Genomic DNA, 25,651 nt, shown 5'->3' with positions numbered 1-25,651 from the left:
AAATGCAAAATGTGGATTCTACTTGTACATTGTAAACGACATAGGAGTGGGAAGGTCCTTGCATTCTTCGAAATGCAATAATTGTTCCCCAATCATTTTACTATAAGCTCCTTGCTGGTAGATTTGCATGAATCAAGCATATGTTAAAATATATGGGTACTAACAATACTTAACAACCCAGTAACTTTTTTTGTTGATTATCTTCCGGTTACAGGAAATCCTGCTCCAAATATGTTGTTTTTTTTATCAGACTTTCTTGTACTTTAACTTTGCTACATTTTATTAGCAGAATTTTCACTGTTTGTCAAGTGACCAAAGAATGTTCTGACTGCAAGTATTATACATGTGAAGTTCTGCATAATGTCTTCACCATATAAATAAAAGAAAGTGATAAAAATGTGAGCTTTTAAGTACTGCTCAGAGCTGTTTGTTGTACACAGGATATTATCATTTAAACATGAGTTAACATATAAGGGTCAAAACAATTTAGCTGGGTGTTCTGATTCAACTCTCACTCATAAGGATATGTAATAATTGTCAAATTGACTGTATTAATAACTTTCACTGTATTTGTTCAGTAAAATATATGATTTACTGTACTAGGCTGAAAACTATTTTGGCAAAAATTATTAACCATGCCATGTAAAATAGTTTTGTAAAACATACAGGTATTAGGTTGTTAATTTAGGGTAGGGACACACTGGGCGATTTGGGGAGATTTAGTCGCCTGGCGACTAATCGCAGCGACTTTTCTCCCCGAATGCTTCCCCTCTCTCTGCGCCTGGCTAAAATGAAAAATCGCCTGCGCTAATCACACGCAGCGATTCGTTTTCCGAAGTCGCCCGAAGTTGCCTCACGAGGAAACTTCGGGCGACTTCGGAAAACGAATCGCCGCGTGTGATTAGCGCAGGCGATTTTTCATTTTAGCCAGGCGCAGAGAGAGGGGAAGCATTCGGGGAAGATTGGTTGTGGAAAGTCGCGGCGATTAGTCGCCAGGCGACTAAATCTCCCCAAATCGCCCAGTGTGTCCCAGCCCTTAAGGGATTAAAAGGTCCCAAGTGGGTTGCACTTCCACACAGAACTGTCTGAAAGATAGATTGCAAAGAGTGTTGCTAAATGTAACATTTTCTAATTGGACTAGTGTTAGTGGAGTATCGCAGGGCTCTGTACTTTTGACATGTGAAAGTACTGTATCTATTTTAGCCGATGCTACTAAATTGTGCAGAACTATAGGTTCCATGCAGAATGCTGCCATCTTGCAGAGTGATTTGACTAAAATGGAAAACCGAGCAGCAAACTGTAAAATGAGGTTCAATAAGGTTATGCACTTTGGTAGAAATAAAATAATGTTCGTTATGTCTTAAATGGCAACGTATTTTTAAAGGAACAGTAATACCAAAAAAAAAAAAAAATGTTTTAAAGTAATTAAAGTATAACGCAGTGTTGGCCTGCACTGGTAAAACTGTGGTGTTTGCTTCACAAATACACAGCAGCTTATTTATGTGAACTATAGTCGTTTTCTAAAGCAAACACACCTGTTTTACCAACTCATGCTAACAGTATATTATAGGTTAATTACTTTAAAATGCTTTTATTTTTGGTGTTACTGTTCCTTTAGTTGAGTAGGATCTGGGGTTTATTTTTTGGATAACAAGTTGTGTAATCCCAGGCAGCATCATCATGTGGCTATTAAAGCAAATAAAGTTCTTCTTGCATAAAAAAGGGCATTAACATAGGGATGAAAACATAATTTTGCCTCCTTATATGTCCCTGGTAAGGCAGTGCAGTTTTGGGTTCCAGTCCTTAAGAAGGATATAAATGAGCTGGAGAGAGTGCAGAGATGTGCAACCGAACTGGTTAGAGGGATGGGAGATTTAAATTATGCAGGTCGATTGTCATAGTTGGGGGTTGTTCTCTTTGGAGAAGAGACTCTTACGAGGGGACATGATTACATTTTAAAAGTACATTAGAGGACATTGTGGACAAAGAGGGTGACGGTTTTTCCAATAAAGAGGATCGCCACCCCTTTAGGGTAAGGACACACTGGACGATTTGTCGCCAACGTTTTAAAAAAGTAAATCGCGGCGACAAGACGATAGTCTTTTTTGAACAGACGATTCACAGCGACTATTGGCACAGAGCGATTTGTATCCCATTACTCTGTGCGGTACGTGCTCCACCCAAACCGGAAACGGTTTGTGCTTCCCGCTGTAACCTGGCGTCTTTACGTTCTTGCGTCATTGCGTTCGCATTGTAATTTGAATACAATTGCTGCTACTTATCTGTATGTGTGTGCGTGTCTAGGAGATTTCAGTGCTTTTCTAAGTACATGCTATTTCTGATAAATCGCTCGGAAAAGGGTCTCAGTGCGTTTTTGGAGCTACAGGCGATTCACAAACGCGCTGTGGGCACAGGAGCTGGCGTCTTTCATTTGTTTTTGTTCAGAGACAAAACGAGCGATATGTCGCCGCGATTTGCTTTTTAAAAACGTTGGCGACAAATCTTCCAGTGTGTCCTTACCCTTAGACTGGAAGAACAGAACTTTCATTTGAAGCAACATAGATGGTTCTTCACAGTGAGGACAGTGAGGTTGTGGAATGCCCTGTTGGGTGATGTGATGGCTGATTCTATTAATGCTTTTAAGAGGAGTTTGGATGATTTCTTGGACAGACATAATAGCAAAGGCTATTGTGATACTAAAATCTACAATTAGTATAGATATTTATATATATATATATATATATATATATATATATTATATATATATATATATATATATATATAAATAACAAGGGAAAGTTGTGCTCACCACTATTTTTTAAAACCATTAGGTGGGGGTGCAATGAGGCTGTGACCACAAAATACATATAGTCAAATACAAGAGTCCTCTGCACTCAACCCATTATCAATATATTTAAGACAGCGACATTTTGTGCATACTGCTACTGAAAAATGCCTTACCCTTTAAACAAAACAAGGATTGTTTGTCCATATATTGCAATATATTTAAGCTGGCCAACTACGTCAAAGTCATCCCATATCTGGCCAGTCCTATGCTCAATTTTATCTGATTCATTAAGAATTCTATTGCTTCATTATACATTTTACAAAGGGACTAGGTTTTACCTGCAACTTACTTGCTGCTTTCAAAGTAAACCCCCATACTTGGCTGCCCTTTTATTAGACACCAGTGGGATCACCTGACTATAGGTGGGAAGGGTGGGAGCTACAACATGTAGCTGGTCACTGCTCCTGTAGAACTATAACAAACAAGGGAAAGTTGTGCTCACCACTATTTTTTAAAACCATTAGGCGGAGGTGCAATGAGGCTGTGACCACAAAATACATATAGTCAAATACAAGAGTCCTCTGCACTCAACCCATTATCAATATATTTAAGACAGCGACATTTTGTGCATACTGCTATGTGAGTGCATGGAGGGGTTGGTGTGAGTGTGTGTATGTATGTGTGCTGAGATTCATTTAGAGGGGTTGAACTTGATGGACTTTGGTCTTTTTAAACCCAACTAAACTATGTAACTATGTAACCGAGCGTTTTGTTCCAAAAAACTGTGTGCAAGTGAGCCTATTGACACTGGTGAACCCTGGAGCTACCAAAATTGCTGCAGTTAACTTTGGCACCAAATGCCTGGCAGATGCCAACTGGCCTGCTATTGGGTTCAGCATGCACGGACACCAAAAAAAAATAGTACAGATACAAAATTCACCGTATGCAGGCATTAAAGATATAAAGCCCGCTATATCACAGCAGTACATATAAAGAACTCAAGGTGTCAACAGTAGTACAGATGAAAAGCCCCCAGTATACAGGCACTACAGATACTTGACCCCCAAAGACCAAAAACTACAATATGTAGCCACTAATGTGCAACCAGGACAGATGTTTGTACCCACATGCTCCAGCATTAGGAGAGCCCAAAATTTTAAACAGTATAGATACAGAGGCCAAGATATCAAGTGCAGGTACAGAGACCATGGTGTCTTGAGCAGTAAAATTTAATTCCAGTTTTTTTTTTTGCTTTTTACTGTATAAATATTTTCTTGTGTTCTTTTTTTATTTTCTTTGTAAATTTTACCCCCTGACCATTCCTATTTCTTCATTGCCTAATTTCCCAGCATTTGTCTGCTTTATTTAGCATGAAATATTCCCCTTCATCTCCACTACATAAAGCAATTCTGCTTTTCTGTAAGCCACAACAGTGTAGAATGTAGGGGATTGTTTATACAAAGCTCATTGTCACATTATATTGCTCAAGAGGTATGAATATCCTTAAAAACTGAATTGTGTAGTGATGTAGTTTCTGACACAACTTATATGTTACAAAATATGAGGATGTTAGAAATCACCTCAAAGTCCCACGGTCGTGGAACTCCTCTTTGACTTATAATATCCTTATACTTTACAACAGGGGGAGTTCCTTATTCACTCTATAAACAAGCTGACCTGATTACAAGGAGGGTTCAGGGTTTGCAGTCATGTTGCTATTAAAAGAATAGCTAGAATACATTTTCAGCATATTAATATGTTGGAAAAAAAAATCTATATAGGTGTATAATGTCTTTTCAAATATAGTAATGATAGACACTGATTATGCTTTCTTGTTTACTGAGCTGAAATGTTAATGTACAGTTGTCAAAAATGTTAAATGTATGCATTGTTCCTACTCTTTCAGAAACAAAGACTGTAAATTTGTTTGGTAAACAAAATCTTGCTGCTTTTGTAGGGTTGGTAGTACCAGGAAGTAATTTTGTATGAATGTATAACATTATCTGTCTTGGATCATATATTGCAAATCCAGGACTACCCAGCTTCCTCTCACAAGATCATCAAAGCAGAGATATGCAGTGGGGTTGGTGGCTGCCATGCTTGGCTGCATCAATTTTTAGGCTTCCTGTCTCTGATTCATAAACAGCAGGAGACACAACTTCCCATATTTTGTTTCCCAAAGCTGCTTATAAAAAAAAAAAAAACAGAGTCTTTGACTGACCCTTATTGATGACATCACTGGGTATGTGCGACTAATACACCCACTAAGAACCCAATGCTGGGTAAAGACTATCGAGACATATAAAAATGGGTTAGTGCATTATGATCACAGCACAAGTTTGGTATGAGCTGACCATTAAATTATTATAAAAGAACTAAACCAACTCCAGCTGCCATTTTTAACTGTTAGGGCCCTTGCACAGTACCTCCCTAGCCCTTCACCCAAATCACTCCTTTCGACAGCCTTCACAACTTCACTAGTTTGGATTGCTCTCCTGGCCCTGATAGCTAAGCAGCATATGCAGTGGTAGTCTTTTGAGTCGTACCCTGGGCATGAGCTATATCATTACTAGCCTTATTATTTGTTGTCTTTAATTGTCCTTTAAATGTAAATGATTTCTCAGATCATGAATGAATTTTACAGTGCATCTAACATGTTTTGCCATTTGTAGAGGAAACGTTAAAAAAAAGACTGTTTAATAACAGTATGTAATTTGCACAAGCAGACGATGAGACAAGGAAAAGTAAAATCTCCTCAGGATTGGGTTACTGTGAGTCATTTATGATGTAACTGAGTTACAACAGATGTCCCAAATAGAAATGAACAGCCAGATAGCGCGTGTAATTTCTTATTAGAAACTGTTTGAGGACCAAATATCTGTCATGTTTCTGCTTGATGCATGAGGGTGTAGTACATACAAATACATTTACACTTTTCCTGGCTAACTTGGTATCATAGCCATGTAGAGCCAAATGCTTTTGGTACATGTGTAGGTTTTTGTTATTTAAGAACCTTTGGAATGCTGATGATTGCCCGTCTTCAGCACATGTAGCAGTTCACAGATAGTTGTACTCCTAATGGAGGTGGAAAGGGGAGCACTCCAACAAGCAGGATACTACTACAGTGAAGTTTATTTCCGACTAACTGACATGACACAACACAATATCTTGCAGAAAGAATGCCTTAAATTTAAGAACATAGAAAAGCAGTGTAGACAAGATATTGGTAAGAGTATTCATAAATGCTGGTGATTATTCCTATATCAAATGCTTTTTACATGTTCTTGGTAACATTAGATTAGCATTTATTGTGATGTATCATTGTTTTCCTGTGCTTTTAACAGATATATGATGCACACTATGGGGCACATTTAATAAAGGGCGAATTGTGGATGTTTAGAGACAGCTCCCCATGACATCTTACTAAAAAAGCGAAAAACCTCAGCGCTAGAGAAAATTCATCAGAGAAAATTCTCAAATTTTTCCTACTACTATTGTATGGGGAAATATACTGGCCAATTTTTGCCATGAGAAAATTCACCACAATTCTCTTGAAAAAGCAACCTTACGATTCTTAGTAAATATGGAGATGTATTGTGAAAATACACCTGGCAAAGTGAGGCAAACTGTGGTGAAGTTAGGTGAAGAGAAAATTCACACATGGACACTCTATGAACATTTGCAACTGGTGTTTAACACAAGGGCTTTTCCTGGATACTTTCTGGCCTCTAATAATCACTCACAGGAGCACCTACACTAAATTGGACTAATTATGCAAATGACGTGTGGAGGAAGGTATGAAGGGTGGGTTTAAATAGTCACTTTGTTCTGTTCATTGTTACACTTGAGAAAGGGCAACATTCCGTGCCCAAAACATGCTGTGACAGCCTGAATAAACTTCACTGTAGCAGTATCCTGCTTGTTTTAGTGTTCTCCTTTCCACTTTGATTAGCAGTACAGGTATGCGATCCATTATCCGGAAACCCATTGTCCATAAAGCTCTGAATTACGGAAAGGCCATCTCCCATAGACTTCATTTTATGCAAATAATCCAAATTTTTAAAAATTATTTATTTTTGTCTGTAATAATAAAACATAACCTTGTACTTGAGCCCAACTAAGATATAATTAATACTTATTGGATGCAATGCCAGCCTTTTTGGGTTTATTTAATATTTAAAGGATTTTCTTGTAGTTTTAAGGTATGGAGATCCAAATTACGGGAAGATCCCTTATCCGGAAAACCACAGGTCCCGAGCATTCTGTATAACATGCCCAATACCTGTACTAAGTTAATTACAATTAGTGTTTAAGATTTTTTTTAGTCCTTGTCTAAATGGATACATCTGTTTTTAACTAGATAAAGTTAAAGCTCTTTGTCATTCCTTTTTATCCTTGTACTTGATCCAGACTAAATAATTCTTATTGGAAGTAAAACCAGCCTGTTGGGGTTGTTTACATGATTTTCTAGTAGACTTAATGTATGAAAATCCAAATTAGTAAAAGATTCGTTATCCGAAAATACCCAGGTCCCAAGCATTCTGGATAACGGGTCCTATACCTGTATATTCCAAAGAATTTTTGCACTCTGTGTATGGACTGCTTCGGTAGTTTACTTGGATATACTTTAAATAGTTGTTCACAGTTGGGTTCACCTTTGGGGTATATAGATTTTGAGCTACATGAATTAATGGTGTTTAAGATCTCTGTTAACTTGTAATAAACTGAATGTTATTTTCCTTTTTAACTGTTTTCAAGGGGTTCCAGCATTGATAAATATTACAAACACTACACAGAAGTAATGGAAAAAAAGACTTCCACTCAAAATGCCAGCGAGTTCAATGACTCTGGGTCAACTGTAAATAGTGAAGATTTTGTCTTGGTTGAGGGTTCCTCGGACTCCGAAGACAAACCAAAGCTTAAGGTACATCTATGATTTAATTAGCTAATATATGGTAGCCATTAGCTTCAGCTGTGCATTATGCACCAATATTATATGTAGACAAGTGACGGCATGGTTTATAGTTATAGCTGTGACTCTATTGTATAAGGCTGCTTCAGGGACAAGTAAACATTCTATTATGTTTCCCAAAGAATGGATTTTCTAAGGTATCAGTTCTCTATTCTCTCATAGAAATAAGATGTTAGGACTATAATGGTAATATTTATAGTGTAGACTTTATTTACTCTAAATTTGCTTCTGTTCCACATGGAGTTTTGCAAAACATTCTACATAGGTATGACATTATCTCTACACAGTGCTGTAGTGTACTGTTTCTTTTCTCACTTATCCGTTAACCAAAGTTATTGACTGATTGGTATTTTTTTGTTTGGTTTTTGAACAGATTATGTCCAATGGAGATGAGCAGTTGGAAAAGGCAATGGAGGAGATCCTTCGAGATTCTGAAAAGACCCAAAACAGCAACGTGCTTAAAGAAGCAAGTGCAGAAGAACTGTCTACTGTTCCAACAACTAGTCATTTCTTTGATATTGGAACTAAAATTGTCCCCTTGACATTAATGCTAGATCCCAAAAGCACAGGTAACTTAGGCCCCATGTTTCCTAATTCAACTTTATTATCTAGAACAGATAGCAACATACATGTGACACTTCCATGACACATGACATCTTGGTAGAGTAGGTAAATTTACCAATGTTTTGGCTAAGTTGAATTTGCTGTGGGGCCCAGTAACATCTAGTTAAGCCACTGAGCATGTTGGGTCCTCTTTTCGTAAATTAGAAAGTGGATCAGCATTTGGCCTGTGTTTCAGAGCAGAAAACTATTTTGATCCAGTTGTACTAGGCATTTTATTTGATTGTTGTAATGAATCCCACCTCCCACCTAAAAACTGTTTTCTCTGCCGTTATGTAAAGCATGGCATTGTATAGGTACAGGATCTACTATCTGTAATGCTTGTGAACTGGAGTTTTGCAGGCAGCAGGTGCTTCCGTAATTTGGCGCACCATCCCTTAGGGCTATTAAAAACATCTTAACATTAAAAAAAATTGGATTTTTTGTCACCAATATTTATGCACTTTATTTACCATCTAGTACGAGGTATGTTTTATTGCAGGAAAAAACAATATCGAACATAAAATAAAAATGATTTCCTATATGAACAATGTGTTTATATAGATGTGTATTCCTTTAATTGGGATCTTTTGTATAGTGGTTTTTCAAAAAAATGTATCCCATACTTGTGTGTGTGTGTGTGTGTGTGTGTGTGTGTGTGTGTGTGTGTGTGTGTGTATATATATATATATATATATATATATATATATATATATATATATATATATATATATATAATTTGGTGTTATTATAGGTGTTTTGACATTGATTCAACTGCAAACTTTCTGGAGAATTTTATCTACGTGTATATATATTTTCACTGACCAGTTGAACTGATATTAGCATTCTTTTCAAACACATAAATATTGTAAAATAATACTTGGGTCATAGAGTGTGGTTTGCTAAAATTTGGCTTAGGATACAGACTTAAGAGTTAATAAACCCAGAAAAGGGATTATTCTTTTTTTTATTTATTTATTTTTTAAATTTGTTTATTTTTATGTGACGAAAAGTTCTCCTACTACCTAAAACACAGGTAAGGTATAATAAGTACTGATCAAAAATGTGTTGACCGTGTACAGTAATAGCTTCCATAACAGAACTTTATGCCAGGGAAGCTTTTCTTGAGATTCCTGGCGTACACACAGCTTTAGCTGATCTGTTTATGCTATTTAAAAACTGAATCCTTACCTAGTGTTTATGTTGCAGAACTCCCTGTGCAAAGCATTGGCGCTTTATCCCACCCACCAGAAGAAGAAAGCGTTTCGTTTCACAAGCTATGCTACTTGGGGTGCATGAAAGTGTCTGCTCCACGTAATGAAATTGAGGCCCTTCGTGCCATGGCGTCCATGAAAGCTCAGTGTGTTGCGCCTATCACTGTCACACTTTATGTACCAAATATACCAGAAGGATCTGTCAGGTAAGCTGAATTATAAAAATTATTTCTTAACTGCTAGCCAGTTCTTAAGAGAACTAATTTTTGAAAAAAAGGTTAAAGTACTAGCCCCGAAAAAGTATCTTTTGAATGATGTGTAGGTAAGGGTTGTTCAAGGATTTTCAGTAAGCAAAGCAAGCTTTAGCATTGAAATTTGTGTTCTTGAAATCTCACTAGATCTTATTTATCACCATTAGACACATTTGAACCTGGGGAGTAACCGATGGCAACCAATCAAATATTTTGGTTGTATTGTTCTACATGTAGTCTGTTTCAAATGATCATAACTAATTGATTGCTATGGATTACTGGTCAGGTGAAAATATATATATATATATATAACGAACAAGGGAAAGTTGTGCTCACCACTATTTTTTAAAACCATTAGGCGGAGGTGCAATGAGGCTATGACCACAAAATACATATAGACAAATACAAGAGTCCTCTGCACTCAACCCATTAATCGGTTGAGTGCAGAGGACTCTTGTATTTGTCTATATATATATATATATATATATATATATATATATATATATATATATATATATATAAGTAGAAAGTAGCGACACTCACAGGTTTTTTAAAGTTGCAAAAACAAAAAAGATGTTTATTGTGGCTCAACGTTTCGTTCCCCCACAGGGATCTTCGTCAGGAGTGTACAAACAAACATTCAGACAACCCATAATTCCCCTGAATTTAAACCCACGTCCCAGGAAATGGCGCCAAGAGCTGTTGCTAGGCAACCGTGGTAGCTGTCAGTCAGCTACTGTATGTAATGCACAAGCACTCGTGAGGTACAGAGAAAGGAGAGGGAGGGAGGACAACCAGTGCGCAAAGGTGCGTAAGAAGAATAAAATGCATAATAGCAGGTAAGTATTTGGTCAGAGCAAACTACCGCTGTGCCAGAAAAACCACACTCCTGTGCCTATATGTCCTTAGCCAATCAGAGGCACTTTCAGGTCCTTCCGGGCCAATCGGGACCAGTCCAATCAAAAGCCATTGTCTGGCCTCCTATCGCCAATACTATCGTCTAGTGGAGGTGGGTGTGCGCGCTAGCGCAGTGAACCTCAGTATAGCCGCCCGTGACCAAGAACCGGCTTTCAGACGATCAGGACATCGAGTGTTTCGTAGGAACGACAGAGGAAGGCATGGAGGATCTATACACACAACCTGCGCTGAATATTGACACTACAAGGGAATTTGGGTTTACTATATTGGATGCAGACCGTATTTTATTCCCAGACACTACCTTTGAAGAAACAGTGAGTAAATCCTCTACTAACATTTATCATGAACTATTGGACTTGAAACGTAAAGAGGTGGATCTACATTTACATGGCGTTTTCCTATCTAACTATCACAGACAGAAATTGATCCCAAGGGGTTTCAGGATTAATAATATACCTACTCTTGGACGGAGTAACCCTGATTTCTGCAGTAAGTGGTGTGGCATCCTGAATCGCTGCTCCTTGGATTTAATCCTACTGGTGGTAGAACAAGTGGGTAAAGATTTAGTGACAGTGAGGGAGGACATTGCTAAACTGGAAACAGCCCATCTGGAATCTTTAAAATCTGACAGCACTTGTGACTGGTTGAGGAAACTTACTGACATTATAGAGAAACATAAACAGGACCTAACCAATTTCAAACAGACTAAGATACGGAAAGTTGCTGACGATTATAAACAGAAACAGGTATACGGGTGGCTTATGGGCATCAAATCCGACCGCTTCACTCATATTAGACGCAGACATAAACCAAGGACCCTGCACACTATCGACAGCTCAGACCAGTCCACTGACTCTGACTCTAGCCCCCACACACAAACTGAACAGGACGGTTTTTTAGGGGTAAAAACAAGATCACGACAGGACAGAGAAAAAGGCAAAGAAACCACACCAGGAGGGGGAGGCATAAACCTAGGAACAAAACCACCGAGGGGTCGACGGACGTAATCTTTAATCTGAGCCAGCATGTCCTTACCCCTGGCGAAATAGCTGTGCTCAACAGGGGCCTATCGTTTATCCCAAGCTCTAAACCAGAACCCATTGAAATATTGAGTAATATTAACAGATTCCAGAGGAAACTCAAACTTCAGGAACACTTTAGGGACACACCTAGGTCAATAGTCCCACGCTTTAAACCCATCAGCAATTTTGATCCTCCTAACACACCAGCAGCAGTTCGCACCTTTGGCAGGATTGTATCCAAGGAGATGGAACAGCTTATACATCATAGTAAGCCCCACCATAACCTTTCCCCTGAAGAAAGAAAGGCAATCAAGACGCTGCGACAGGACGACAGCTTGGTGATTCGCCCCGCAGATAAGGGAGGGGCTATTGTACTCCTTAGCTATGAATACTACAAAAAAGAATTACTTCACCAACTCTCAGACTCCTCTACATACAGAACCCTGCCAGGTGATCCAACCGCAATGTTTAAGAGAGAACTAGATAACATTCTTCACACTGCCTTATCCGCAGGATGGATCGATCAAAATACTCTACTATATATGACCTCTGACTTCCCGAGGACCCCAATTATCTACACATTACCCAAAATTCATAAATCCCAGACGGCACCTCCTGGACGACCAATAATTTCGGCAGTGGGCTCGCTGTTTCAGCCAGTAGCCACGTATATTGACTCCTTTTTACAGCCACTCTTTAGCACAATGCCTTCGTTCACTCGTGATGCCACCCACGTTATACAGACGCTGCAACAACTTGAAAATTTACCCAAGGATTTCCTCCTAGCAACCATGGACGTTAAAAGTTTATATACGGTGATTCCCCACGATCAAGGCATCATTGCATGTAAAAAGGCACTTGAAACAAGATTGAACAAAACTGTACCAACAGAATTTCTCATTGAACTATTAGAACTAACCCTCACGCACAATTACTTTAAGTTCGAAAGTACGTTCTACCTACAGGTGTCAGGCACGGCTATGGGCAGTGCCCTGGCACCATCATATGCCAATCTCTATATGCTGCAGTATGAGCACGAAAACATCATGGGAATAGCTGGAGAAGAACTCATCGCCTACCTTCGCTACATAGATGATCTGTTGCTGATTTGGGGAGGAGATGCTACATCACTTACCACATTTTTTAATACATTAAACAGTCTGGACAATCCAATTCGCCTTACGCTAAATTTCAGTGACCAGGGTATTGAATTCCTGGACTTATTTATTTTTAAGACTGCTGATGGCCTAGGTACGAAGCTATATAGAAAACCAACGGACCGTAATACTATTCTACATGCTGATAGTGACCACCCTCCTACAACCATCAGGGCAATTCCCTACTCACAATTTCTCCGGATAATACGTAACAATAGTGATCCAGGAACAGCAGAAATCCAACTTAGGGAAGCCTTTAATGGATTCCTGGCAAGGGGTTACCGTGAGGAGCTGCTGGAGCAACAGCTCAAAAGGGCCATGATGCACTCCCAGGCTGACCTTTTGACGAGCAAACAAAAGGTTGAACATACCGACAATCAACTAATCTTCACTACCAAGCATTCTCACATCTCCAAGAAACTTAAACAATGTGTAAAAAAGAATTGGCCAATTGTCTCCATGGATACTACTTTGTCTCTACATCAGTCCCCATGTCCCATGTTTGGCCATGGGAGAAATCAGAATCTCAGGGATATTCTGGTACAAACTGACTTTAGTAGTAAAACCCTGAAAGATACGAATTGGCTTAGTGAACAAAGGAAACTAGGTTGCTATCGCTGTCCAGACTGTACCACATGTCGTTCCATGTTGACTGGTAAGGACTTTCCCCACCCACATACAGGTAAACGATTTAAGATCCAACACAGACTTTCCTGCACTTCCACCTTTATTGTTTATATTGTCACATGCCCATGTGGACTGTATTATGTGGGAAAAACGACAACCCAACTAAAAGAAAGGATTGCCAATCATAGATCTGCAATTAGCAAAGCGCTAAAAGAGAAAACAGCCAAACAGCCAGTAGCCAGACACTTTCTACAAATGGGCCATGGACTTCCCACATTCCGCTGTATGGCTATTGACCATCAACCCCCTCTCTCGAGAGGGGGAGATCGTGACCTGGCCCTCCTGAGGAAGGAATCGAAATGGATATACCGTTTGGATACTGTTACCCCGCGAGGGCTTAATGAGACACTTCCACTAGGATGTTTTATGTGAACATTTATTACATTATTGCCTTATTTTTGTGTATTGTTTTTCGATACATCATTGAGACTATACTGTTTCAATACTGTTTATCCCACAAGAATCAGCCTTTGTAGTTGCTACATTATGATTTTCTTACTACTGTGTTTTCCTGTATTCCTCCTCCTACTCCCCTCTGCTCTTCCTTCGTTGTTTTTACCCAACTTTTGCACTATCTGCTGAACATGCCACTTACCACCATGCCCGTTCAATCCGATACCCGGTGATAGTCCTGACATGGATGTCTTTAATTTAGAATGTCTAGTATGTGGGCACGGACCGAAATATACCCTGCCATGAGCTAATCCCATGTTTTGGGCGCTCTCGTATCCCCCCAGATGTAACCCAGTCTATCTTGGTGCGTTTTGTGCCCTGTATTGGTCGCTACCAGCTGCAGGCGGTTAGTTCCTACTGTGCGCTGCTGTCGCTACCAGGCACCTTGCTCCAACTTGCGACGGCGGATCAGGAGACACAGGGAGCTGTGTCGCCTGTGGCCGCCGATAATACTTTAACTCGGGTTGCCAGATGACGGGTCCTAGGCAACGGGCGGCTATACTGAGGTTCACTGCGCTAGCGCGCACACCCACCTCCACTAGACGATAGTATTGGCGATAGGAGGCCAGACAATGGCTTTTGATTGGACCGGTCCCGATTGGCCCGGAAGGACCTGAAAGTGCCTCTGATTGGCTAAGGACGTATAGGCACAGGAGTGTGGTTTTTTTCTGGCACAGCGGTAGTTTGCTCTGACCAAATACTTACCTGCTATTCATTTTATTCTTCTTACGCACCTTTGCGCACTGGTTGTCCTCCCTCCCTCTCCTTTCTCTGTACCTCACGAGTGCTTGTGCATTACATACAACAGTAGCTGACTGACTTTCCTGGGACGTGGGTTTAAATTCAGGGGAATTATGGGTTGTCTGAATGTTTGTTTGTACACTCCTGATGAAGATCCCTGTGGGGGATCGAAACGTTGAGCCACAATAAACATCTTTTTTGTTTTTGCAACTTTAAAAAACCTGTGAGTGTCGATACTTTCTACTTTTGCATTTATTCCAAATTGGCAGGCACCCAGGTACTTTCATTTGTAAACGGTGTGCACCTTCAGACTATATATATATATATATATATATATATATATATATATATATATATATATATATATATATATATATATATATATATATATATATATATATATATATATATATATATATATATATATATATATATATATATATCTATATCTATATCTATATCTCTTCCAGATGAGTATCCGCACTCCAAAATCAACCTTGATAAAGGCAGGGGTGCACGGTAAATCTTGTATACACCAATGTTTCATAGACCAGCACTCCCTTTAATATAAGACAAATAATCTTTTATTGCATCTTTATCCTATATAAATAGAAATGGACAGCACTCGCTTAGAATGCTCAAAAGGTTTGTATTAAATTGTAATAAAAAATTACATCACCATATGTGTGCACATATAATTCATTATCCTCTACACAGGGTTAATGCAATATACACTGAACAATGGCTGAATAAAATCTATGCATATGAATTCAAATGTTTCAACTTTAACACGATAGAGACAAAACATGTAGAAACAGATAAAGCTCATAAAAATAGATATAAATTGTAATCCTTATTAAGACCTGCCGGATGAAGTGAATTTAACCTTTTAATCACCATACTTCCCTTTTGTTTTAGCCTTAGTTCACGGTCTCCTCCCCTATCAAATGGGGGCACATTCTCCAATACCACGAACCGTAGCTGCTCCACAGTATGACCTTTTTCCTTAAAATGACGTGACAATGGTAATGCAGTGTTTCCCAATTTTATAGTAGATTTATGTTGGGAAATCCATGATTTAACCTTCTGGATGGTTAATCCAACATAGATCATACCACATGGGCAAACGATCGCATACACCACAAATTGTGTATTATCCCCTAATTTGAATAGATTCTCCTGTTCCCGGATGTATAAAAGATTTCCCTTTTATCACATGTCTACACTGCTTGCAATCAAGGCATGGATACATGCCACTATTGCGTGGTCCCAAAAATGTACTTGTCAATGATTTATCTTTTTGTACTTTAGATTTAGTTAGTTTGGACCCTATGGTTTTTCCTCTTTTATATATATATATATATATATATATATATATATATATATATATATATATATATATATATATATATATATATATATATATATATATATATATATATATATATATTAACGGGGGAAAGATAAATTTTCTCACTGTGGGATAAGCTCTATATAATATAGGCCAATGTTTTTGTAGAATTCCATTTATTTCTCTAGTTAACCCACCATACTGTGTGACAAAGGTGATTCTAGGGCCCTTCATTTTTTTAGCCCTTCCCTGACCCATAACCTTTTCAGCTTTATCCAATACTTTCGATGGATACCCCCTCTTTCTAAATTTGTCTCATTTGTTTGATCTGGGCATCCCTGACTACGGGGTCACTAACCAATCTGTGGACCCGTGTTAGTTGGCTGATTGGTATCGAATTCTTGGTGTGCATGAGGTGATTGCTATCAAAATGTAAAATCTGGTTATGGTCAGTGGGTTTAGAATATCATTTAGTTTGTAGCCCTCCTTCTCTATAGACTAGTACATCCAAGAAAGAGATTTCCCTAACATCATGGGTAAGTGTGAATTTGATGGAGGAATGAAAACATTTGAGATGGTCGTGGAACCGAGATAGGGAATCTACGTCACCCCGCCATACCACATGTGTTACTTTACTACAGATAACAAGCTGTAGATGCTCCTAAATAAAAAAAGAATTTCCCCAAATGTTGGACAAACACTAGAGGAGAAAACACTTATATGGCCTGCTACTTCCCCATGTTTGTAGTCAGGATTGGCATCCACCTGTCACTTCACATATAGGGCATATTGTGCACACAAAACAATTTTTGCTGAATGGCATTTTCCTGTTACTCCATATGTGCAGTAAGACTCATAGGAAATTGTGTGGCTGGACATTCAGTCCCCCTTTCCCCCCAGGACATGACTTATTGTAAATCATATTTCTGTGTGTTTTGCCTACACAGTAAAGTCGTCCTTCATAATTTGTCTGTTTGTTTTATAAGGTATTACATTAACGGCAAACAGCTGAAACAAAACGTTTTTAATTTTTGTGAACATACCTGTAATTCAGGTCACCAAATGAGTGCATCTGGGTCCAATTTGGCCATTTACCCAAGGATCCAAAACAAACTGATCTGGTCGTTGGCCCTGGGGCTGATGTGTTCCTCTTCTGATAGGACTTTAACCCAGTGGGGCTCATTTATCAACAATGGGCAAATTTGCCCATGGACAGTTACCTATAATCAGTGATTAGCTTTTTAAAGCCAGCTGCAAGTAGAATAATGAATGCAGCAATCTGGTTGTTGTAGGTTACTGCCCATGGGCAGATTTGCCCAGTGTTGATAAATGACCCCCAGTGTTCCCATTTGTTTTCGTTTATTAGTTTGTGGTGGAGTTTGGAAAACAGGGACAGAATATACTTGAGTATAAGCGAATATAAATCTGAGTTTAATAGAAATGTAATTTGTTTACAACGTTTCAGTGCTTCTCTTGCTTTACTCCACAGAATTATTGATCAAACAAACAAATCTGAAGTTGCTTCCTTCCCAATCTACAAAGTGCTGTTCTGTGTGCGAGGGCGAGATGGTACCTCAGAGTGTGACTGCTTTGCTTTCACTGAGAGGGACCTTGGCACTGAAGAATTTCAAATCCATGTATTTAGTTGTGAGATAAAAGAAGCGGTAAGTGTGCAAACTTAATACGAACTGCAATACTGCAGATAATAATGCCAAGATAAGTTACAGATTCCAAAGTGAGTGATTCATTTAATTGCATAACTGTGCTACTCTATTTACAGCTATGTACGGTGAAACTGTAAGAAACCCCTTGCTAAATTAAAAAAATCAGCAGTTTAATTCTAAGTAGGCAATTGCAGAGAGGTATGAAGTCACCACAAAATGCTGAAGTTCTAGGACCTCATGCCCTTTTGGACTTCTATAAAACATAAATACAAATTTGAAAAAGGATAAACTACTTTATAAAGTTTATAAGTGAACTATGGAATGCAGTAAATACGGAACGAGTTTAAAATGAGGTAGTAGACAAAGGAATGAAGGTAACCATAGGGAACTGCAATGGCAAATGAAATGGTTTTACTGTAAAATCAAACAGATCTGTTCTCTGTGATAAATGTGTGTAAAGTAATGCAAATAGATAACATGCCAGAAGCTGTAAAATGCAATATAACGATAGAACAGTTCCTGTGAGAACCATGAAATACTGTTGAATTATGGCTTTGTGGGTAAACAATGTCTTACTTTCAGGAAAAAGTAACTAAATCCAATGTACCTAATTTTAAGTATTGGTGCGTAATTAGACTCTTGCACATAGATACTTAGATATTATTTCGATAGATACGTATATAAATAGTAAATAGTAACAGTAAATATATAAATAGTAAATATATAAATAGTAAATATAACCTCACTTGGTTCCCTTTTCCATGTATCTACTTCCCTTATTCTCCTTCCCTATGTTCAAATTTACCTGTGTTTATCCTAGAAACCTCTTTTAAACCAAATAGACTCCAAGCTTACCCTCCCAACGGCTGTTCCAATCCCTCCTTGTTAGGTGCTCTGTCCGCAGCGCCCCCCACCGCCAAGTGTCAGTTCAAAGCCAAAAGAATGGATGGCACTACGTTCAAGGAGGTAGCAAGTTTATTGCAGGCTCCTACAAGGATCTAACGCCCTACGGGTTTCGGGATACAATCCCTTAATCATAGGCATCCTAGAAAGAAAGCACTTTTCCAATGGTAACTGAGTTAAAGCATTGGGCATATGTCAGAATACTGACAGCACCCATTGCAAGTAAGCGGGGTCTTAGAAAGCTGAGCTAGGGGAAACAGCTTTTATTGTTAGGCTGACAGCACAGCTGTAAAATCCACAGGCAGAGTACTGTATGCATAGGGTGTCTCATTGGGGATGCTGTTCAATGTTTTTAGTAAATCCCCAAGATGCCTGCCCAGTGAAACAGCTGGTGCGCTATATAGTCCCTTTTAGCAGTATAAAAATACTAAGAATTTCTAAACAAACAAAAAGGTCAAAGCACATTGCAGTAGTCAATCACAGCCCATAATTGACGCCACCAGGAACTTTTTGCATATTTGTGTTGCTTTCCAAAATTTTTCTTTACATTAGAACAGGGGTAGGGAACCTGCAGCTCCAGAGCCTCATGCGGCTCTTCATCCTGCTTGCTGCAGCTCAGTCTTGCAGCTTTGCCTGTCAGGTCGTATTTACAGCCCTCGCACCTGCTGGTGGCTTCTTGAGTGTGCGACCGCGGTAAGCACACTCAAGAAGCCGCCAGCAGGTGCGAGGGCTGTATAGACGTCCCAGGAGTGGCAAGATTGAGCCACAGCATGATGATTCATCATGGTCCTTACTGCAGTCACACACTCAAGACAAGAGAGAGACGATCAGCATGGAGCTTCAGAAACAGAAGTCACATTAAACAGATGAGAACACTAGCATTTAATAGGGCTATTCAGTGTTTAATTTATTTCAAAGTAGCCCTGCATATACACAATGCACTTCTGTTTGTTGTATTCTGTTGTTGTAACAGTTAAAATTAAAAAAAGGTTAAAAAAGTTTATAAGCTGTGTTTTGCGGCTCCAGACTATTTTTCTTTAGTGGGAGAGGGGCAAAATGGCTCTTTTAATAGTAAAGGTTGCTGACCCCTGCATTAGAATGTGGCTCACGGGTAATAAAGTTTGGCGATCCCTGCTGTAGATTATAGAAATGAAAATTGTTGCGGATTGCAGCATTCTGTTTCTCTAGGTCACAGGATCAACATGTGTGGGTTGTGCCATAATATTACTTTCAGCGATCTTGGCATTTTCTCTAAAGGGGGATTTTTTTTAGCAGATATCTCAATATTCAGTGAAGAACATCTCAAGAAATCTTGCTGGTAATGCCCTAAAAATACATGTATTTCTTATTTGTGAACAATAGGGGGACCCTGGTCTCTTTGTATATAGTTGATTTTGTGCTATGGTATGCTTCATATAGCAAACAAAAAACCCTAAGACAATAATACCAGACTTTTAAATAAATACTGTACCTGACACCTAAATATAGCAGAGGTGGGTGGCTTCAGGCACCTGAATAATAACATCAATTTACTATTAGTATCTGAATAATTTTGTTTTTTTCTTTTTCAGATTACTATTTTTAAATGTTATTGCCTTGGGCATATAAAAGAAAACAAGTAAACAAAAACATTTTAAAAATATATAAAAACCTTTTGCTTTTATTAGGAGATAAGTTAGTCCCACACACAAGTATCTAATATAGTAATCTCTATTTCTGTATGTTCCTCAATGCTTGTGTGGGAACCCTTCTCAATCTTCTGATTTAACAATCAAGAACTTTCTCTTTAGGGATGCAATGTGCCCATAGGTGTGGAGTAGGGTATAGGACAAAAAAATTTTTTCTTTTATATTAAGTACTATATGTCATTCTATTACTTACCAAGATACATAATTAAATGCAGGTCTGCCTTTTCCTTTAGGTAAGTCGAATACTGTATAGCTTCTTTACTGCTTTCAAGCGTTCATCCAGACAAGTTTCTGATGTTAAAGACAGTGCCCTTCCTACCCCTGACAGTGATGTTTTCACCTTCATGGTCTCACTGGAAATCAAAGAAGATGACAGCAAGGGGAATTTCAGGTACTTACCTTATATGAGTTGTTTATGTGTTATGTATTGTGTGATCTTGCCTTTATCTGGAATAGACCAGGTCAGTTCCAGTACCTTGACTGTGTGTACAGACATACTGGCCAGAAGGACGTTTGATTACAATTGCTTTGGGAAGAAGGCAAAATCCACAACCTGAGGTTGTTCCTTTTTATACATTTATGTTCTGTGGAGCAGAGTCTGTAAGAATCAGTAACACTTTATCCTCCATCCTTAACTCGTCAGCTTTGCTTTCTCATTGTATTTTCAACACTCTCCTGTCCTTTAACTAATGGACTCCATATTTTACCCTGGCTGTTTTACTCCACTAGACTTAAAAAAAAAAAATTCACATCTGCCTAAATTAGTTTCATGGTATCATGCAGCTACCATGTGACTGAATCCTGAAAGCCTTTCCATGCCAGCTGAATTTCCCATTTCAGTTGTATTCAGTACATTTTGTGCTCTTATTTTAGGGGCATTTTCAGGGGATTTTTGGTTTACCTAGGAAAATTAAACATAGTTTTTTTAGGAAAACCCGAGCTTTCTAAATCTGTTGGAGTTTTTGTGTATTTCCACTGCTGGAACAAGATTTAGAGCTATGGCTATGGCTATTTTTCATGATTTAGGGAATTATACCAGATATATATTTTTTATTTCATGGACAAAAATTCAACTGATTTGGACTGATGTCTCTCGAAAGTGCCAGTACCAGATATGTATAGTTTAATGGAGATTTCTGACTTCTATAGATCAAAAACTCTGAGTAGTAATTGCCGAATTTTCAAAGCACTACAGCAGAATACAGCATATTTTAGATTCCAAACAAAAAATCCTGGAACACTAGATTTACCTCAGGAAACCATATATTTTTTAAAAGTACACATTTTCGAATCCAAAATGGATAACCATGTCTTTCTAATGATAATCACCAAACATCAAATCTTTTCTGAACTTGATAAAAAATTATGAAAAAACTGTTTGATGCCCATTGTGCATAGGATTACCAAAGTATCTGGCGCTTAGAGACCCAAAAATGCAGTTAGCGCATACCAATTAGGCATGCACCAAATACAGGATTTGGTTCGGTATTCAGCCATTTTCAACAGGATTCAGGCAAATCCTTGTGCCTGGCTGAACCGAATCCAAATCCTTAAAATCGGACTTTTTGTCACAAAATAAGTAAAACAAGTAAAAACATTTTTAGCCGCGCAGTGAATTCACCAGTCATTAGAATGGCTTTCTTAAATGTCTTCAATAAAAACACAGCAAGTCCAGTTGATTTGACTTATTTCTACAGATATGCTGCTTAAGTTATTGAATGCTAAGGTAAAGACTTACTGTGGATCTCAGCGGCATGGACAGCATCAATCATTAAGCTATCCAAGGGCTGCAGTACAGTCGGGGCTGCCATCTGAAATCGCGAGGCCCTTCACAAAAACAATTTTTGGGCTCCCCTTCCCCACCCATGAGTACAAAGGCTACACAGGCACAAGTGCTAAAACATTAAGGACCCACCTAAAAGTTAAATAAAAAAATTGGTTTCCACGGAGCGGCCCTACAAGTTGTAAAACAAAAACATTAGTGCCTGGGCCCCTACAAATTATTAAAAATAATAAAAACATGGTATAAAAAAGATATATAAACAAAATTCATGGCCAGGGCCCCTATATGTTATATAAAAAATTGTTGGCCAGTTATCCTACAAGTTATATTAAAAAATTGGTGGCCAGGGCCCCAACAAGAAATGGTGGCCAGTGCACCTACAGGTTACACAAAAATGGTGGTCAGTGCCCTATAGGTTATATAAATAAATTTGTGGCCAGTGATCCTACAGATTACATAAAAATTGGTAAGTTATTTAAAGAAAAAATAAGTGTACTTGCCTCAGCGGCAGAGTTCGGGGGAGCTCAGGTGTTTGTGTCATCAGCTTTCCTGCGCTCTGATTTGCCAGAAGTGTAAGTACCGGTAATGTTGTATGGTGATTGGATAAGCTGGAGGGGAGGTTCAAACTTCACCCATCCAATCACCATGCGGCTTAACCGGGACAAATCAGAGTAGTTAGAAGATGCTGGTTCCCGCCCTCTCTCCTTTCCGAAGTCTCCAGCTCAGTGACAACGGGGCCAGCTTGTCTAGGACTAAGTTAGTATATACCAACACTCAAAAATAAACTCCCAATAATTCCATAGTAAGGGACTAGAGTAAGCAGCATCAAAGCCTTGCAATACAGTGTTAAAATTGTGTAACCCTTTATAGTCCAATTACCTGTACAGTATAGCTTTCTTAGCAGTGGTGTAATATAGGCCACCCCCCCCCACCTGCAAAAAAAAAAATCTTTAGGAAGGCCTGGCACTTTGTCTTTATGCTTGGCTGCCTGTCCTCCGGCAAAACATGTGCAACTTTTTTTTCTAGAAAGCTAGCTTATTTAAGAAAAAAACATACCCATCTCGCAGCATCCCTTGCCTTTAATCAAAAAAACTTGAACAGAAACATCATGCATGTTGGCAGTGACAGTCGAATGGTCAATAGGGTAGTGAGTCAACTTTCTAGCCAGTAGTTCTTTGGTCTGTTCCCAAGAGCACACAACATCTTCATATAACTTAGCTTTGGCAGTGATGAAAGGCCTTGTATGGCGTTTCCTTTCAACATGGAAAATCATTTTATATTAAAAAAAGAGGAGTCTGAGGTACCATAAACTGAGCAGTCGAGTTGAAGGATTTATGTACTGACTCCACAGCCCTGCATATTTTTGTGTGTATATGATGTGAGATTTTGAATATTGATTAAATAAAAACTCCTCTTTTGCAGTCCAGTTCCAAAAGATCGAGATAAGCTGTACTTTAAGCTTAAACAGGGAATAGAAAAGAAAGTGGTTGTCACTATCCAGCAGGTGTCCAACAAAGAATTACTGGTGGAGAGGTAAGATTATAAGTAAAGCCACAATCATTGTTATTTCTATGGTTTTCTACCTTCCTTAGCCTCTACGTTTTTTTTTTGTCCGTAATGTCATGCAGCAGCATGATATTTTGGGGCAAATTTATCTAAATGCATGGCAAAAAATGCACTTTTTCTCTATAATAGTATGCATATTTATAAAATGTCTCAAGTGGGTTAAATCCCATTTAAGTTGCTTTAAGTTGTGGCAGAGAAATCACAAAGCTCATTTTCCATTCAGTTTCATGGCAAGAAATGACTTTCATAACATTTTGGGAGATTTTAGGTGGTGTAATTCAAATGTTTTGGTTGACCTTCGATTGTTAAAGGGTAGATTAGGGCCCAAGCTGTTAATGGTAGGTCTCTTTGATATTCTTGATTAGAGTGAAATACTCCTGCAAAAAGGAGAAAAAAATGTTAAGGCTAAGTAAACCTTCAAAATAAGTGAAGTTTTTAAAAGAAAACTGTACCCTAGAACAATGTAGGTCTATAAAAATATATCACATAAAACAGCTCATATTTAAAACTAGGGATGCACCGAATCCACTATTTTTGGATTCTGCCGAATACTTCACAAAAGATTCGGCCGAATACCAAGCCAAATCCTAATTTGCACATGCAAATTAGGGGTGGGACGGGGAAAACTTTTTTACTTCCTTGCTTTGTGACAAAAAGTCCTGCAATTTCCCTCACCACCCCTAATTTGCATATGCAAATTAGGATTCAGTTCGGCCAGGCAGAAAGGTTCAGTTGAATCCGAATCCTGCTGAAAAAGGCCGAATCCCAAACCGAATCCTGGATTCAGTGCATCCCTATTTAAAACCCTACTTCATCTAAACCATTTTCATAAAAATATATGTTTTTAGTATGTGCCATTGGGTAATCCTAAATGAAAACTGCCATTTTAAATACTAAGCAACACACTCTGGGATCATCTGATTCACTGAGCATACATATATATTAGGTTGCATCAGCCAATCAGTGGACAAAGTTCTCTTTTACTCTTACACTTCTTCCTGTTACAGTTAGAGCTGCAGTATTTCTGGTCAGGTGATCTCTGAGGCAACACACAGACCATCATGAAATGGTGGTTCAAGGCAAGAGATGTAAAAGCACAATATTTATTGATATATATTCCAGTTTGGGAAGATTCTTTAGTAGATTCTGCAGTATTTTTCTGGGTGTATGTAAAATATAATAATTATTATATTATATTGAAAAAAATGCAAAGTTATTTGTAAAAACAGTTGCTGTTGAAAGCAGCATTTGCTTAACGGGGTGGTTCACATTTAAGTTAACTTTTAGTATGTTATATCACCAATCCTAAGCAACTTTTCAATTGGTCTTCATTATGTATGGGGGTCACTGACCTCATCTAAAAACAAATGCTCTGTAAGGCTACAAATGTATTGTAATTGTTACTTTTTATTAAACCTCTTTCTATTTAGACCCTCTCATATTCATATTCCAGTCTCTTATTCAAATCAATGCCTGGTTACTAGGGCCATTTGGATCCTAGCAACCAGATTGCTGAAATTGCAAACTGGAGAACTGCTGAATAAAAAGCTAAATAACTTAAAAAAACCACAAACAATAAAAAATGAAAACCAATTTCAAATAATCTTAGAATATCATTATCAACATCATAATGAAAGCTAACTCAAAGGTGAACAATCCCTTTAACTCCTGGTTGCTACTTTTTTAAACAGTGTTGCAAAAGAGTTTGTTCCCCAGCAAAGAAAGGTCTGTTCACCAACATTTTAGTAGGTCAATTCTATTCAACTTTTTAATTAGTCTTCATTATTTATTTTTATAGTTTTTGAATGATTTGCCTTCTTCTTCTCACTCTTTCCAGCTTTCAAATGGTGGTCACTGACCCCATCTAAAAACAACTGGCGTTAGTGATGTTAA

At 38.3% G+C, this 25,651-nt stretch overlaps 1 protein-coding gene across 3 annotated transcripts in view; it reads left to right on the top strand.

Moving 5' to 3' along the window:
* Positions 1-25,651, top strand: part of rabgap1l.L (RAB GTPase activating protein 1-like L homeolog) — a 158,301-nt gene that overhangs the window by 14,177 nt on the left and 118,473 nt on the right. For all 3 annotated transcript variants that reach the window (NM_001086011.1, XM_018256415.2, XM_018256417.2), the window contains 6 exon segments: positions 7,547-7,712; positions 8,134-8,329; positions 9,570-9,780; positions 17,644-17,818; positions 20,643-20,800; positions 23,615-23,725. In NM_001086011.1, coding sequence (NP_001079480.1) covers positions 7,590-7,712; positions 8,134-8,329; positions 9,570-9,780; positions 17,644-17,818; positions 20,643-20,800; positions 23,615-23,725 — 974 coding nt within the window. In that variant the 5' untranslated portion in view covers positions 7,547-7,589.

This window comes from Xenopus laevis, chromosome 4L (genome assembly GCF_017654675.1).
Source record: "Xenopus laevis strain J_2021 chromosome 4L, Xenopus_laevis_v10.1, whole genome shotgun sequence".
NCBI lineage: Eukaryota > Metazoa > Chordata > Amphibia > Anura > Pipidae > Xenopus > Xenopus laevis.
This window is presented reverse-complemented; position numbering and strand designations above follow the sequence as displayed.